The 16,815-nt window shown below is 35.4% G+C and overlaps 1 protein-coding gene across 2 annotated transcripts in view; it reads right to left on the bottom strand.

Annotated features, from left to right (window-relative positions):
• CEP112 (centrosomal protein 112kDa) overlaps positions 1–16,815 on the bottom strand; it is a 587,957-nt gene that overhangs the window by 284,743 nt on the left and 286,399 nt on the right. For both annotated transcript variants that reach the window (XM_011992146.1, XM_011992147.1), the window contains one exon: positions 14,890–15,072. In XM_011992146.1, coding sequence (XP_011847536.1) covers positions 14,890–15,072 — 183 coding nt within the window. The remainder of the gene's footprint in view (positions 1–14,889; positions 15,073–16,815) is intronic.

Raw genomic sequence — 16,815 nt, 5'->3', positions numbered from 1 at the left:
TTTTTTGGGACACTCCTATCATAAAATATACAGTGTGTGTATATATATAAATTTGTAGCATTACTATATTAATATGTTAAATACATTATACAAAATTGTACAAAATAAGTATTTTTAAAGACAAAATTCGAACACACATTAACAGAAGTGCTGGGTTTTTTCTTCATATACCCTAGTGAACCCCACTTGGGAGAACACTGGTCTAAATAATTACTAAGTGGGATAATAAGTGTAAGAAGTGGAATATTAATGGAGGAATGGTAGAGGCATTGCAGATGGTGGCACAGACAGTATAAACCACAAATTGGAGATCACTGGCCAAGGGGACCCAGTCTAGACTTCTCAACATGGTACGTGGTTTTCATATATTAATCATGCTACTCTTTCTGTTTATAATGCTTTTTCCATTCTAATTTGCATAGAACATTTCAGTCATTTTTTTAAAACTCAAAGCATCTGATGTCTACTCTAATGGAACCTTTTCTGATGACCTCCTTAGACCCGATGCCCCAACATCCCATAATTTCCATCTCTACTTTTCTTGGGATCAAAGCTTCTTTATGACTTTTTGTACTTTGCTGTAACTCTAGCAGGCCTGAAGGGTGAGCACGCTAGAGGAGGCCACAGAATAGAACCTTCTATTTCCATACTCCCTCTGTCATTCTCAGAAAGATGCTGGCATTGTCACCAGTTACACACCTGGTTGGCAAGTAGGCATACAGTCAATATTTCTAGACAGTAGAAATGGACCAAGACAGTATTAATCTCCTTACATACCAAAGGATGGTAAAGAACATTCCTTAAAGGGCCTGATTGAATCATCACAGCAATCAGGTGATATCATCAGCAAAGGGTGCCTTCACAACCACGTGTGAGGGAGGGGAGCCTGTTCTTCTATCATCAGCAAAGGGTGCCTTCATAACCAAGTGTGAGGGAGGGGAGCTTGTTCTTCTGACCAGGGTTATTGTTACTGTGTCTCCTATTCCACACTGCCTTTGATGTGTGGTAAGATGCATCCTCTGTCTATGTTAAAGGAAGACATTCTTTACTCGTATCTGTTGGTATGAATCATCGTATTCTTCATTTATGACAGATGCACAGTGCCTGTTTCCCCATAGGCTGTAAGCTTGAGGGAAAAACCATTCCTTTTTTATATACTTAGGTCCTGGCATAGGGCCTGGCTCATAGTAGGAGCTCAATGAACGCCACTAAATGAATGAATGGATGTCACAGGTGTGGAAAATGATGATCGGGGGTATTGAGGTAATTAGCTAATATGAACTCGGGTTTATAGAGCCAGTAAATGATAGAGACTGGCCATGAACCAGCATCTCTATCTTAATATTCAATAAGAAATTGGTAATTGCATCTAGGCCCATGCTTTAATTATTATCTATATGTCCAGTTCGCATCTCTGGAATCTCAACCTGCATATCCAACTCGCTGTCTGACACACTTCCCTCTGGATGTTTAACATGCAGCTCACACTTAGCTTGGCAACAAAAGACCTCTTGCTTTTGCTTCTGTTCCCGGGCAATCCTCCTCGTATTTGACACCACCATCTACACAGCTGCTCAAACCAAAACTCCAGGAGTTACCCGTACTTCTTCTTCCCCTCATTCCCCACACCCAACCCATCTGCAAGTCCTGCTGCCTCACATACGCATGTCATATAGGCATCTAGGACTGTTCGCAAACAGAGCGATCTATTAAAAACATGAATCAAATCATGTCACCTTACTGCTTAAAGCCTCTGTCTTCCTGTCACAGTTAAGATGCAATTCAAACTCTTCACCAGGTCTTAAAAAGTCTTGTGTCTGCTACTCCCCACCCACTTTCTCACACCTGCTATGCTCATGCCAGACAGGTCTCCTTTCTGATTTCAAGAACACACAAAACTTATTTTCCTACAGGGTCTCTGCACCCATTGTTGCCTCCGTCTGGCTGGCTTCTCATCAGTCGGATCTTAAATGAGATATCTATTCCTTGGAGAGGCATTCTCTGATGGCCAGCTAACACAATCATCACTATATCATCTCTCTCAATTTTAATTCTTCACCTACAAGTTATTGCTATGTGATATTCTCCTTGTTAATTTGGTTTCTGTCTTACCATGTCTTCCCCAATGCAACTCTAATTTCCTTTAGAGCAGAGTACTGGTCTATCTTGCACTGGGTACAGGGATACCCTTACTGCCATATAGGCCATGACCTGTACAACTCTGGGGCAACATTCACATAAACCAGGATGTGGAAGGCACCTCCTAAAGGTGTGCACGCCCAGCTCTAGGGCCTGGCACAGGGTAGGCACTCCAAAAATCTTAATGAAATAAAGTTGGAAAAAGTTGATGTCATAGGGGAATTCTGCCTAATTTTTAGCCAGTAAACTTATACGGAAATAAATTTGATTTACATATTATCTGAAGGGTCATAATTATAAAATGTCCAAGTCACAGAGTTCAATTTTTTTCTATATCAATCTGCAACAATGAGATTTCAAAAAGCAATCAAAACAGTTAACAATAATTACAATTTTTCTTGAGAAGATATTCTCTACTACTCTTGTTCCTGAATTGAATAATTTTTTAAAGAAACACCAACATTATGGCAGTAGATGGTGATTTTTTTTTTATTGCTTGCCATAGAAATGGTTAGAGAGGTGACATCACAAGAGTGCATTTCCAAATTTTGCCCCAAGTCTGAAACATCCATGCACAGTCCGGACTTCAACAGGGGAGCCTGGAACACACTGCAGCTCTTGAACTCATGGCATTTGTCTAATGACAACTTTGGCAGTAATTGGTGGATAATTGAAGAGCAAAACTTTTCAGCCCTCACACTCCACTTCTCTTGTTCCGCATGTCAGTGTCACTGTAACTGGAGCTACCATTTTAGCCAACAAGTGAGGATAACATTTACATTTCAAAAAATTAGCTTTTCAGGAAACATTTGGTGAACACATGCATTTTGTACATTAAATGACATCTTTGCAAATAACAAAATAAATAAGGTCCCACTTGACCCTAGGGATCTGGGGTTTGTTTTCTTAATAAATACTGACTTAAGGAGCAAACGTAAGATGAATGAATCACCAATTTAATTTTAACCTTTTTAAAGACCTGCAATTTTCAGGTCTTTCCACTGGAAAATTCCCTTGTTTTGAGATAGTGGGCCTGGCTGAACTACAGGATCTCTGTTCACTGAAAGCTTTTCTGCATCACAGAGCCACAATATCTGGTGAAAGGACACATATACTCCTCAAGACTAGTGCAGGATTACGACTGTCCCTACAAATGAGGGAAGAGACCCAGATCCAGGCCACATAATTCAGCATACTTCAATCTCTGAGGACACCATTGACTCATATTCAAATAGTACTAATACTTTCAGTATTACTTGACTAATGCTTGACTTCATACCTAAGCAAAACAAATAAAAATAAACCAGAAAAATAACACACATTTTCAAACCCTGGAAGCCTAATTGTGTATTGTTTCTTTGTGATTTCTTACGATTTTTCCCAACCTCCCAGTACACAAATATCCAAAAGCACTCAAGAGATCAAGATGTAATTTAAAATAACTATTAAAACGAGTGAAAAAGTATAATTTTCCTTGAACTTTAATATTTGTTTCAACTAAAAAACATTATCTCAAGTTGCACACTAACCTACTGATTCAATACTTGGGGGCTCAATTCAGTCCGTTTTTATTATCTAAAAGTTACCACTTAATGACTATTTATAAAATATTTTCTGTACACATATTACAGTAGTTTGAAAACAGACTATTATTTTCATACAATGCTGTGTTCTCTTCTCCAAATAGGCATTTAAGGTCTCCCTGACACCAATTTATGACATTTTTGCCATGAAAAAAGCTCAGGTGTTAAATATCTTTCATATCATGCAAGTAGGCATGATTCCAATTAGTCCTGAATGGAAGACAAAATGACAATTTAATAAGCTTCAATTTGCCAGCTCTTTGAACATTTGATGATATCACCATTTTGCCAATCATTTCTTGCACTTTGGCTTCAACCTCTCTGTCACAAAAAATTACCATAAATATACAAAAGCAGACATCAGCGATGTCTCTTACAGAAACAATTGAGTCAGAAATCCAAAAATGACTTGTCCAAGACATTAAGGAAGAAGAGCTATTCATCCAATACTTTCTCAAGAGATAATTTCTGCCAATATTCCTAGTAATTTCATCGAGGCCTCAGTGAAAAGGAGAAGGAAGAGTAATATGCTAAAAATAACTCAAGGCATAGTTCCTTATGTCAATGGAAATGACATTCTGCATGTAGAATAATGCTTTATCTCTGGAGTATTTATTTTAAAAAAGAATTCATCTTAAAAGTTTTTACTTTGAACAAAATAGCTCTAGGATGAAGCTAACACTGCATCAACATAAATTGTTTTTGAGGCGTCTAGAAGAAACACATTTTCTAATTATACCCTTGTATCAGTATGAAAAAATCTCCAGGTTTGAACTTCATAATCTTTGACCTCATTTCTAAGTGGCTTTTATTGGATTCTGTCATGCAAGAGGATCCTCATTCAGGTTCCTTTAGGAAAAAAATACTAACAAACATTGAAGTCTGAGAGTTAAAAATTCATTCTATAAATGAATGGATCATATGTAATATTCCAAATTAGTATGTGAATATAACAAATATCCACAGATCATAAACCATTCAGAAAAAAACATACCTTACCACTACTAAATGCAAATTCCTATGCTGTTTTTATCAAGACTGGTAGGCCTCATCGACCCAAAAACTTGGTGGATTCTTTTTTTTTTTTTTTTTGAGACGGAGTCTCACTCTGTTGCCCAGGCTGGAATGCAGTGGCCGGATCTCAGCTCACTGCAAGCTCCGCCTCCCGGGTTTACGCCATTCTCCTGCCTCAGCCTCCCGAGTAGCTGGGACTACAGGCGCCCGCCACCTCGCCCGGCTAGTTTTTTGTATTTTTAGTAGAGACGGGGTTTCACCGTGTTAGCCAGGATGGCCTCGATCTCCTGACCTCGTGATCCACCCGTCTCGGCCTCCCAAAGTGCTGGGATTACAGGCTTGAGCCACCGCGCCCGGCCAGGTGGATTCTTACTCTGGGTACTCCTTCTTATTTCAGTAATAATGTGAAACCAAAAGTGAACCCATTTCAAAAATGTACTCACTCTTCTATTCTACAAATTCTGAAACTTGTTGGAAGAAACTATATTCCAAAGAAAATATTAAGAATTGTATATCTCTTTAGAGCTTAATTTACCTCAAAAGAAAGACATAGTCATGGCTTGTGGCCTTGGAGAAACAGTGAAACTACTGGCTAATACTTGATTTGGATATACATAGTTTGAGTTATGAGTATCAGTATTTTAAATCTAGTAAGGTAGTGACAATCCAAAATTAGGAATATAATGGATTTATGCAGAATAAATAAAATTCAGAGACAATATGCTCATACACTAGCAGGCATATGGAGTAGAGGACTTTGCTATGAGTTCCAGTACACTAACGCTTAGTTACATAATCTTGGGCAATTTATTTGTGCTTTCTGAATCTTTCCTCATTGGTAAAATGAAAATACATATAGTCATCTTCTGACCCAGGTAAGAAGATGAAAACAGAGTTTCCAGATAGAAAATGCCATCCTCATAAGGTATTAAAGGGTCGCATGAGAGAATGCAATGCAAAGGACCCAGCAGAGGGCTTGGCACATGGAAAGCACACCATAAATAGTTGTTGTTGTTGTTGTTGTTGTTGTTGTTGCTGTTGCTACCGCTGCTGTTAAACACATACAAACATTAAAAACTCAGTGTTGTTGGAGGAGCTACTCCTTACTCAAACTGGAATTCAAGCAGCATTACTCAAGCATTATTATGACTTTGGAGCAATATCAAATATGGCAAATCGCTGAAATAAATGCAAACTGCTATGAGAAGCTCAGCAGGGAAGCAGAGTACCAGTGTCTCTCTCCCATGCCAGGCAAAGATTCCTATATAACCCTGTTCCTTTTTTGCCACGTCCAAGTCTCTCCAAAAGTCTAAACTCTTTCTTGGAGGAAACTGTGAGAGAAAGAGCACTAAATTCAGATTAAGAAGACCTGGTTTGCTAGTTCCGTGACCTTAGGCAAGAGATTGTCCTTGAATCATAGGTTTCTTATCTGTAAATGGAATACAGTTGGAGGTGGTGATCTCTTTAGATTACCTAATCTGACTCTACTACTGCTAGATGCTTAGACACCTGATATAACTAAAAGCTTCACGTCTGGCAGAACATATGGTATACAATGACTTGTGGTCTCTTGCAACTCTCCCAGTTCACACCACTGCAGTGATCATATTTTACTCCCTATTTAAAATCTCTTCCATATTTAATTACCTCTTCTTCAAGAACAACTTTAATATTTCTAAAGAAATCCGTTAAATATAATGAGAACAAAAGACAGATTTTTAAACAATCATTATTAGTTGACACAAAGTTACTAATTCAAATGGAATACTTTATGTTATTATTTAGAAGGTTTGTCTTTAAAAGAAATGCTCCCTATCTAAAAGTGGACCAAATACCACAGAATGTGGTTTCCATGGTAACTGCCACATTTAAAAAATATGCACAGGACTAAAGATACACTGTATCTTCTACAAATGGATCATTCTTAGAAAAATCATTTTTCTTGCCTCAGCTTGTATTTTTTGCTTTTTAAACAATATAATTTTATCTACGATGAGAAGAAAGTTAAATTATTTGTAACAGTTTAATCACAAGTATATATACACTAGTTTTATGTCTTCAGGATGAAAACAATTATAGAATTTTAGAATTATAATGGAAAAAGAAAGCTGGTGACCTACACAAAATGTAAGCTTTACTTAAAATGGCATTTTCCTATATTTTCTGCTAACTAAATACTTAAGAAATAGTATTCTTTCACATATTAATTTGCATAGTAATATATAAATAATGCAAATGTATTATTAAATTCACATGTAATACTAATAGACACAATAGTATTGCATACTAATGAAACACGATCTTCACATCAGTGCATCCAAGCCAAAATATGCTGAGAATTTTTGCCCCCACTATTTGGAAAATTCTGTATGACCTATGCTTTTGGTGTCAGTAAAACAGTATTTCCCCCGCAGGCTTTTTTAAATGGCCTAGTTATGAAAAACTTTATCAATATTTTGAATATATACAGAAAGTTCCTGGGCTATCTTAAATACAGCACTTAGATAATACGATAAAACTTCATCTAAAGAAAATAGAGAATTGTAATGTGTGGTTTTACCAGGAGTCCACCAAAAATATCTTATTTTCTTTTTACAAAATTAAAGTGAAATGGTAACTTTTCCCACCAACCTTCTAATGCCTGATGTTAAACTTTGTACATTGCAGTAAAGCCCACTGAGTACTTAAAACACGCTCTGTCCTCTCTAATACAAATAACTCAGTTCATCAGGGGATGAGTAGCACAGCTTGGTGTGTACACAGCTGGAACACCAGGCCACCACTCTGATGTGACCATGTGTGTCACCAGGGAGATGAGGGGAACAAAAAACAGGGTTACATTAACAGCAACAGCCTCATTAGGCTGGGGGAAAAACAGAGTTTACATAGCTTGGTTTTTCCAAGCAATCACTCCAGTTTGATCCAAAGAAACAAAAATATATACTACCTCAGGACCAAGCAAATGTCATTAATGAATAAAATATCAGAGATGAAGTACTATTTTGGTTATGCAGGTAGGATATGAATCATTTTAATGCAGGTGTAAGTATCTTTGACTCTTGGAATGAATTACCATTTGATTTTATAATCTCTTTAGGTTTGTCTTTAAAAGAAATGCTCCCTATCTAAAAGTGGACCAAATACCACAGAATGTGGTTTCCATGGTAACTGCCACATTTAAAAAATATGCACAGGACTAAAGATACACTGTATCTTCTACAAATGGATCATTCTTAGAAAAATCATTTTTCTTGCCTCAGCTTGTATTTTTTGCTTTTTAAACAATATAATTTTATCTACGATGAGAAGAAAGTTAAATTATTTGTAACAGTTTAATCACAAGTATATATACACTAGTTTTATGTCTTCAGGATGAAAACAATTATAGAATTTTAGAATTATAATGGAAAAAGAAAGCTGGTGACCTACACAAAATGTAAGCTTTACTTAAAATGGCATTTTCCTATATTTTCTGCTAACTAAATACTTAAGAAATAGTATTCTTTCACATATTAATTTGCATAGTAATATATAAATAATGCAAATGTATTATTAAATTCACATGTAATACTAATAGACACAATAGTATTGCATACTAATGAAACACGATCTTCACATCAGTGCATCCAAGCCAAAATATGCTGAGAATTTTTGCCCCCACTATTTGGAAAATTCTGTATGACCTATGCTTTTGGTGTCAGTAAAACAGTATTTCCCCCGCAGGCTTTTTTAAATGGCCTAGTTATGAAAAACTTTATCAATATTGTTTCTTATCTGTAAATGGAATACAGTTGGAGGTGGTGATCTCTTTAGATTACCTAATCTGACTCTACTACTGCTAGATGCTTAGACACCTGATATAACTAAAAGCTTCACGTCTGGCAGAACATATGGTATACAATGACTTGTGGTCTCTTGCAACTCTCCCAGTTCACACCACTGCAGTGATCATATTTTACTCCCTATTTAAAATCTCTTCCATATTTAATTACCTCTTCTTCAAGAACAACTTTAATATTTCTAAAGAAATCCGTTAAATATAATGAGAACAAAAGACAGATTTTTAAAGCAATCATTATTAGTTGACACAAAGTTACTAATTCAAATGGAATACTTTATGTTATTATTTAGAAGGTTTGTCTTTAAAAGAAATGCTCCCTATCTAAAAGTGGACCAAATACCACAGAATGTGGTTTCCATGGTAACTGCCACATTTAAAAAATATGCACAGGACTAAAGATACACTGTATCTTCTACAAATGGATCATTCTTAGAAAAATCATTTTTCTTGCCTCAGCTTGTATTTTTTGCTTTTTAAACAATATAATTTTATCTACGATGAGAAGAAAGTTAAATTATTTGTAACAGTTTAATCACAAGTATATATACACTAGTTTTATGTCTTCAGGATGAAAACAATTATAGAATTTTAGAATTATAATGGAAAAAGAAAGCTGGTGACCTACACAAAATGTAAGCTTTACTTAAAATGGCATTTTCCTATATTTTCTGCTAACTAAATACTTAAGAAATAGTATTCTTTCACATATTAATTTGCATAGTAATATATAAATAATGCAAATGTATTATTAAATTCACATGTAATACTAATAGACACAATAGTATTGCATACTAATGAAACACGATCTTCACATCAGTGCATCCAAGCCAAAATATGCTGAGAATTTTTGCCCCCACTATTTGGAAAATTCTGTATGACCTATGCTTTTGGTGTCAGTAAAACAGTATTTCCCCCGCAGGCTTTTTTAAATGGCCTAGTTATGAAAAACTTTATCAATATTTTGAATATATACAGAAAGTTCCTGGGCTATCTTAAATACAGCACTTAGATAATACGATAAAACTTCATCTAAAGAAAATAGAGAATTGTAATGTGTGGTTTTACCAGGAGTCCACCAAAAATATCTTATTTTCTTTTTACAAAATTAAAGTGAAATGGTAACTTTTCCCACCAACCTTCTAATGCCTGATGTTAAACTTTGTACATTGCAGTAAAGCCCACTGAGTACTTAAAACACACTCTGTCCTCTCTAATACAAATAACTCAGTTCATCAGGGGATGAGTAGCACAGCTTGGTGTGTACACAGCTGGAACACCAGGCCACCACTCTGATGTGACCATGTGTGTCACCAGGGAGATGAGGGGAACAAAAAACAGGGTTACATTAACAGCAACAGCCTCATTAGGCTGGGGGAAAAACAGAGTTTACATAGCTTGGTTTTTCCAAGCAATCACTCCAGTTTGATCCAAAGAAACAAAAATATATACTACCTCAGGACCAAGCAAATGTCATTAATGAATAAAATATCAGAGATGAAGTACTATTTTGGTTATGCAGGTAGGATATGAATCATTTTAATGCAGGTGTAAGTATCTTTTACTCTTGGAATGAATTACCATTTGATTTTATAATCTCTTTTTATAGTTTTTCATAATAAATTCAGAGAACAAGAAAATAAGATATAAGAAAGAGATAGTAACACACTTGGAAATTAATATTAGGCATTAACTCCTAAATAATTTCTAATCTCAACTATGTTTGTAATTTCTACTTCCTAAAGACACTTTGTAAGCATCCCTGGCACAGTAGTAAAACAACTACACTAGAATTTGCTAGGCTGTGACTTAAAATATACTTTCTTATGATTCATAGTATCTACAAAATTGTATTTCTTAAAGCACTTTGTTTTTTGATTTCAGAATAATAATATTCTCAATAAATTAAAATGAAATTTTGGCACATTAAAATAAAATCTGGTAATTACATTTTATGAAAGTACTAAAGAATCTAAAGTTTCCCCACCAGATTTTCTTTCCAACGTTTTAACATATGGAAAATATCATCAGTTATATTGGTCAATGTCCTTTAAATTAAGTCTAATGGCATAAATTTTTCTCAGAACTGAGAACTAGAAAAAAAAGAACCACTATGATTTTTTTCATTACATAATTAGAATTATACAATTCACCATGTTACCCTCTTTGCTGTGGCTTCCAGGCAAGCGCAGAGCTAAAATTTCCACTTAACTGTAATATTTTTTCTTCGGTATAGATTTTCTAATGTGGTTAATATAATTTATTGCTGAATTCTTATTTTCATTTATTTTCAGTGTATGTTTATTATAAAATGCTGCTTTAGATCCTTTTGACAGTAGCTGGCGTGTAAAAAAAATTAAAATGTTTTCACTAGAAAAATGCTACCAAAGACCAAAAGCCACGTATAACGAGAATGTTCAGACTGTACGTATTGTTACATTCACCTTCAAGTAACCTTTAAAGAATGATAGCCAGTGTTCAAGCCCCTGAATGCAGGCACACACTCAGTTTATAAATGCAGATTTTTATCTTAGGCGCAAATTTGCAAATGCATGGAAAATCAGGTAATGCAATTGAGATACGATTTTTAAAATTAAAATTGTCCTGTCAATATCTTTCTAGGAAAACTTTTTTCCAAGTAGAAGATAATTACTACAAATTCTGCATTTTGGAATCAGTGATAGGTTCAGCTCTTAATGTGAATCATATGCCAAAATCAAGATAATCTGCCCATTTATTATGTAAAAATTGTTCATATTAGATTTATGATTCTCAGTGTAGGGAATTGAGAAAGGCATTTAGATGCCAATGTTTTGCAAGAGCCACTGTACTATATGCAAATGCTAAATTCAATATATTTCTCAGATATGGCTGATGACCTTCTGCAAGGTTGCTGCATTTAATGTGCATGATACTGATGGTGATGCACAATGGTTGCTGGTTACCTCAGATGCCTGAATGTCCCTACTGCAACAGGTCACACAGCGGTCCTAAGATGGCGACGCCACCTCTGGGGAGGATCACAAAGGTTCTATGCAACAATCTCTACAGGAGTCACACACACCACTAAAAGTGGCAACAAACGTAAAACATCAAACAATCTCTAAATGGTTCAGGGCCCTAAAAGGACAAGTAAGGGATCAAGGAACCTATGCTCTATTTTTCCTCTAATTCAACAGGATAAACTATAGAAATTCTTTCATTATATTATAGTTCAAAAGCAAAATGAGAATTACATGTAGAACTTTCATGTTAGAAGAAGCTATTATATTTATACATTTTCTTCATATTAAAATATGATTGAATCAATGAGATCACTCTCCAAACTAATTTCAATAAGAGAGACCTGGTAAATGAGAAATGTTTGACAGTGAGGTTATGAATTTCTACAAGTCTTGATTTCTACTGGTCTGAATGCTTTTTCTTAAACATATGACCTTAGATAGATACCAGATTGAACATCTTGTATGATGGCGGTAAAATTTAGTATGCACATTAGCAAATTTAAGTATCGTAATATAATATATCCTGCCATTAAAAATCAAAGTACTATAACAAAAATATAATATACACATAAAATAATTAGCTAACTGAACCAAATAAAATGAGGAGACTAGTTCATTGTCCTTGGTGCATTTCTATATCTTACCATTGCTCTTTAAAACAGAAATTATTAGAATAACAATTAACCTATAATAATTATAAAACATATTCACTAAAAGGGAGTCCCTAGTTGGAATGATTCACCTTAAGGTTGGTAACTATACTTTATAATAATGATTTTCAAGTCAGCATACAATGTACTACATATTTGGAAGAAGTGAAAAATAGATTTTAAGGAAACTGTACTCAGTTAAGAATCTGGTGGAAGGGAAGCAGCAAACAAAGCCATAGATTCCAAAATAGATATTTCACTGGTCCTCTTTTGGTTAAGTATTTCAAATAGTCCTTTTTACAAAATGGCCTCCATTGCTAAGCTAGAATAGCCACACATTAACTGAAAATCAAATCTCTCTGGAATTAAAATTTAAAAAATTATACAATCTAATATTTAATATGTTTGTTCTGCATCAAACTACAACACAGTGATTTGAAAAAGATCTTCTATTTTGAAAATTATATGCCTACTTTGTTTTCTTGAAATTTGTGAATGAATTTAGAACTTAAAAGGTATTATACATTACATTATTTAGACCACAACCATGAAGAGATAGATTTTGAAAATTTGAGACTTACCTGAAGGAAACTTTGAATTAATATCCTCAATAAATAACCAAAGATAAATACAAATTATGAGTATTTCAGTACACATGATAAGATTTTTTAAAATATAGCTCATTGCTAAAAGTTTTAGAAATTGTATTCTCTAAGAACGACTAAGTACAACATACACAAAATTATTTTCCTTTTGAGCAAGAATGCATTTAGCCTGTTTCCATTGCTTACTGGCATTCCCTTGACAGCAATTCCAATTAGTAAAACGTTCCAAGAAAGACACGAAATATGAGAAATATAATCTTAAACTACAGCATTTGAGGAGGTCATATAGTCCTCATACTTAATGTTTCAATAGGAAGAAATTCAATTAATAGCCTCATTGTACTATCCCTGTGGCTTTATTATACGTAATAGTACTAAAATTTCCCTTTTGTTATGATTGGATGAACCGCACCCTATATGGCAGATACGACTCCTGCAAAATCACAAAGGTTCCCTCTAAATTTGGCCTCCACTTGTATCGGCTTCCCATAACAGCCCCCAAATAATAGGAAGTTATGTAAATTAGTGTACTTTATTTTATCCATTATACAAATATCCCACGCAAACAAATCCTACACTGACTCAGAACCCATATCTCTTGCCATGGGAAAACAATGGTAAGGTTTAACATCATATTTGAAAGAGAATATGAACTAGAAAATATTCCTAATAAATTGAGTCAAAACACCAGCATATATTTCATAAAGGCTCTAATGAGGTTGGTGGCAAAATATAATACACGATGATTTGACAGGAACCACCTGAGTATTCTGGTACCATGGGCACTACAATGACTACCTTTTTAGGCAGCAAACCACCGTAAAACAAGTTGAAAATAATTGTACTGTAAATGTATATCATTGACAACAAAACCTGTGCTGAGTACATTCATATTGCATCAGTTATTCTCTGAAGATAGAAGACAACTCAAGGTCAAGTGAAAAATAACCAATAACTCCTATTCTTTGCCTTACCACCTCCCGCTGTCCACTCAAAAAAATTAACATCTTACTTAATTAGTAGTGCGTTTATGTTTAGATAATTATAAAATTGTTGAAAGACATAATATAACAGAAGGTTTGTTTTGTTTGAAAATTATATTATTTAGGGAGGAAGGATAACTAGAGGAAGAAGCTTGTGTGGTGTGGTTAGCATGGTTAGATTTCAATGGGAAAAGGGGTATTTAGACCTAGTATACAATATGTTTTTATTAGAAAAGAACATTATCTTTTTATTGTTATCAATTGCTCTTAAATTTTTCTTTAACACAATTTCACAGCAATCTCAAGAGGATACACTAAAGGCCCTTGATTATATATATTCTAAAGAATGTATTGTATCACAAAGATACACATCCAATAAGATTTCTTTTTTCATCTGAAATTTATAAAGATAATTTTCCATGCTGACAGTGCACATTTCATCCACAAGTTTGAGGAGTCAAATGCTACCACAGCTGGGGGTTATTCTGCCAAATGGCTTCCAACAGGGACTACAGAGATGTGGGCTAGGAGGCATGTGTGTGTGCAGGAAAAAGCAACAGACCTGATGGGAAATAGCCCTTCTCTGGAGTCATTTTTATCAATTACCATCTGAGTGATCTAATCAAATATAGTCTAATGAAAACAGCAACACTAGGAAGGAAAAGCAAATATTAAAACAGCTGCTTGATTACCTACAGAGATTAAAACAAAAAGCAAGGAGTGAGGCTGATATATTTCATAGGGATTTGCTAAGGCTGAAGGGAGGGGTAAGGGGCAGATACCTTAAAAAAATCCATCATGAAAGGAACTGAGACAAGATTATAAAAAAGGGGGCCAAGTTATAGCGCGCCATGGGATTTTTAATCTGGCTACCTGTGGTTTCTGTAGTTAAGGCTTTATTCATCCCAAAATGGGGGGGGTTGGGGGGAGAAAAACAAAAAAAAATCACATTTATATGTCAGTTTTGCAAATGATCAAACAGCGTGCATCAACAAGAATAAGAAGAAAACATTAAACGCTGATGACTTTTTAAAAACAGATACCCGTTTCATCAAATATTATTGATAATTACCTGTGCATCTCGTTTCTTGAACTCCTGAATTTGATCTTCGTGCTCCATATTGGCAGCGCGAAGCTGTTTTTCCAGGTTTTCAATTTCCCGTTCATGGTCTCGGACTAGGCTATCCTTCTCTGCGTTATGCTGCTGTAATAGGTGCGTCTTCTCCTGTTCATGCTCCAGCTTCAGCTCTACTATCTGATTGGACAATGAGGAGGACAGTTCATCAACAGAACATCCTTGTCGTCATGACAACTCATGTACAGCTTAATTTTTCTCTAATTTGTCCAAGTTGAAAATTTTTATTTTTGCATCATTATTACCTCACCCTTGAAATACTCTCATTTGTTGGGGTGGTGGTTATACAAACCTCCTAATATTCAAAATAGTTGGGCATATTCAGTAAATCCTTCTGCAATCTGTTGACACAAATGTCTGAACGTTGAAAAAAATTATCTCGAATGCTAGTCACTTCCTCCCCAAGAATTCGGGTATTACTGATCAGCAATGGTTATAAATGGTTAATAGTCAGTACGCTTTGCTTTTTGCTTAAATATACACATGTAAAAAGCAGCAATTAAATCGATCAGCTTTCTTCATGATTTACAAATAAAAGATCGGAGCTAAATACGCATCTGGATTCTTGTATATACAGTTGTCTTTTAAAAAATAAAATGATAAATTTCAAAGCTCCATTATCTCGTTGTCAGCTACGGTATACCAACATAAACAGATGTTATGTGTTCCAGAAGGGCACCTGCTGTGCTGCAAGCTTGCGCCATGATTTCATAAAGAGCATTCTATTCTCAGGATCCTTTCCCAGTCCACTCCACACTGGAGACTGTGACCTTGGCCAGTCTTAGCCTCTCCCTGCTAGACTGAATGGCAGCCCGAGACCAAGGGCCTGGTTGCCGCAGCTTTGATACTAATCCTCCCAGACTGTGCACAATGGCACCCTACCTGGCCTGCAAACTATAGCCAGCCAGGCTGTCTTTGAAGCAGGTGATGAATAGGGGACGGCAGGAAGCCAGCTTCCCCAGTGAACTCCAGGCCACACAGCTGCTAAGAACAGTCACTTGGATTTTTCTTCAGTTTTGGTGGATTTCAGGGGGAAAAACTGCTGTTATCTAGAATATGTTGTGTTATTTTCGGCGTGAGAATCCATGTTCAAAAAAGCTAACAGTAGGAGCCTGCTCCAAATCGATCTTGTTTCGTGCAATGAATCACCAGACTACCTTATCTTAAAGCTATAGCATTCATTTCTCCAGGCATGCACACTGCACTAAATTTCAGAAGTTTTCTTTTTTAACCTTGAAATTCTTATCTGCTTATGACAAATCAAGAATCAAAACACAAACGAAATTTGCTTTAAAACATGGGTTTCAAAATGTTTTCTTAATGTGATTAAAGAGGAGCTGGTACCATTCCTTCTGAAACTATTCCAAACAACAGAAAAAGTGGGACTCCTCCATAATTCATTTTATGAGGCCAGCATCATCCTGATACCAAAACCCAGCAGAGACACAACAAAAAAAGAAAATTTCAGGCCATTATCCCTGATGAACATCGATGCAAAAATCCTCAATAAAATACTGGCAAACCAAATAGAGCAGCACATCAAAAAGCTTATCCACCACGACCAAGTCGGCTTCATCCCCGGGATGCAAGGCTGGTTCAACATACACAAATCAATAAACGTAATCCATCATATAAACAGAACCAATCACAAAATACACATGATTATCTCAATAGATGCAGAAAAAGTCTTTGATAAAATTCAACATCCCTTCATGCTAAAAACTCTCAATAAACTAGGTATTGATGGAATGTATCTCAAAATAGTAAGAGCTATTTATGACAAACCCACAGCCAATATCATACTGAATGGGCAAAAGCTGGAAGTATTCCCTTTGAAAACCAGAACAAGACTCTCACTACTCC

Source organism: Mandrillus leucophaeus, unplaced genomic scaffold (assembly GCF_000951045.1).
Source record: "Mandrillus leucophaeus isolate KB7577 unplaced genomic scaffold, Mleu.le_1.0 Scaffold404, whole genome shotgun sequence".
NCBI classification, from domain to species: domain Eukaryota; kingdom Metazoa; phylum Chordata; class Mammalia; order Primates; family Cercopithecidae; genus Mandrillus; species Mandrillus leucophaeus.
This window is presented reverse-complemented; position numbering and strand designations above follow the sequence as displayed.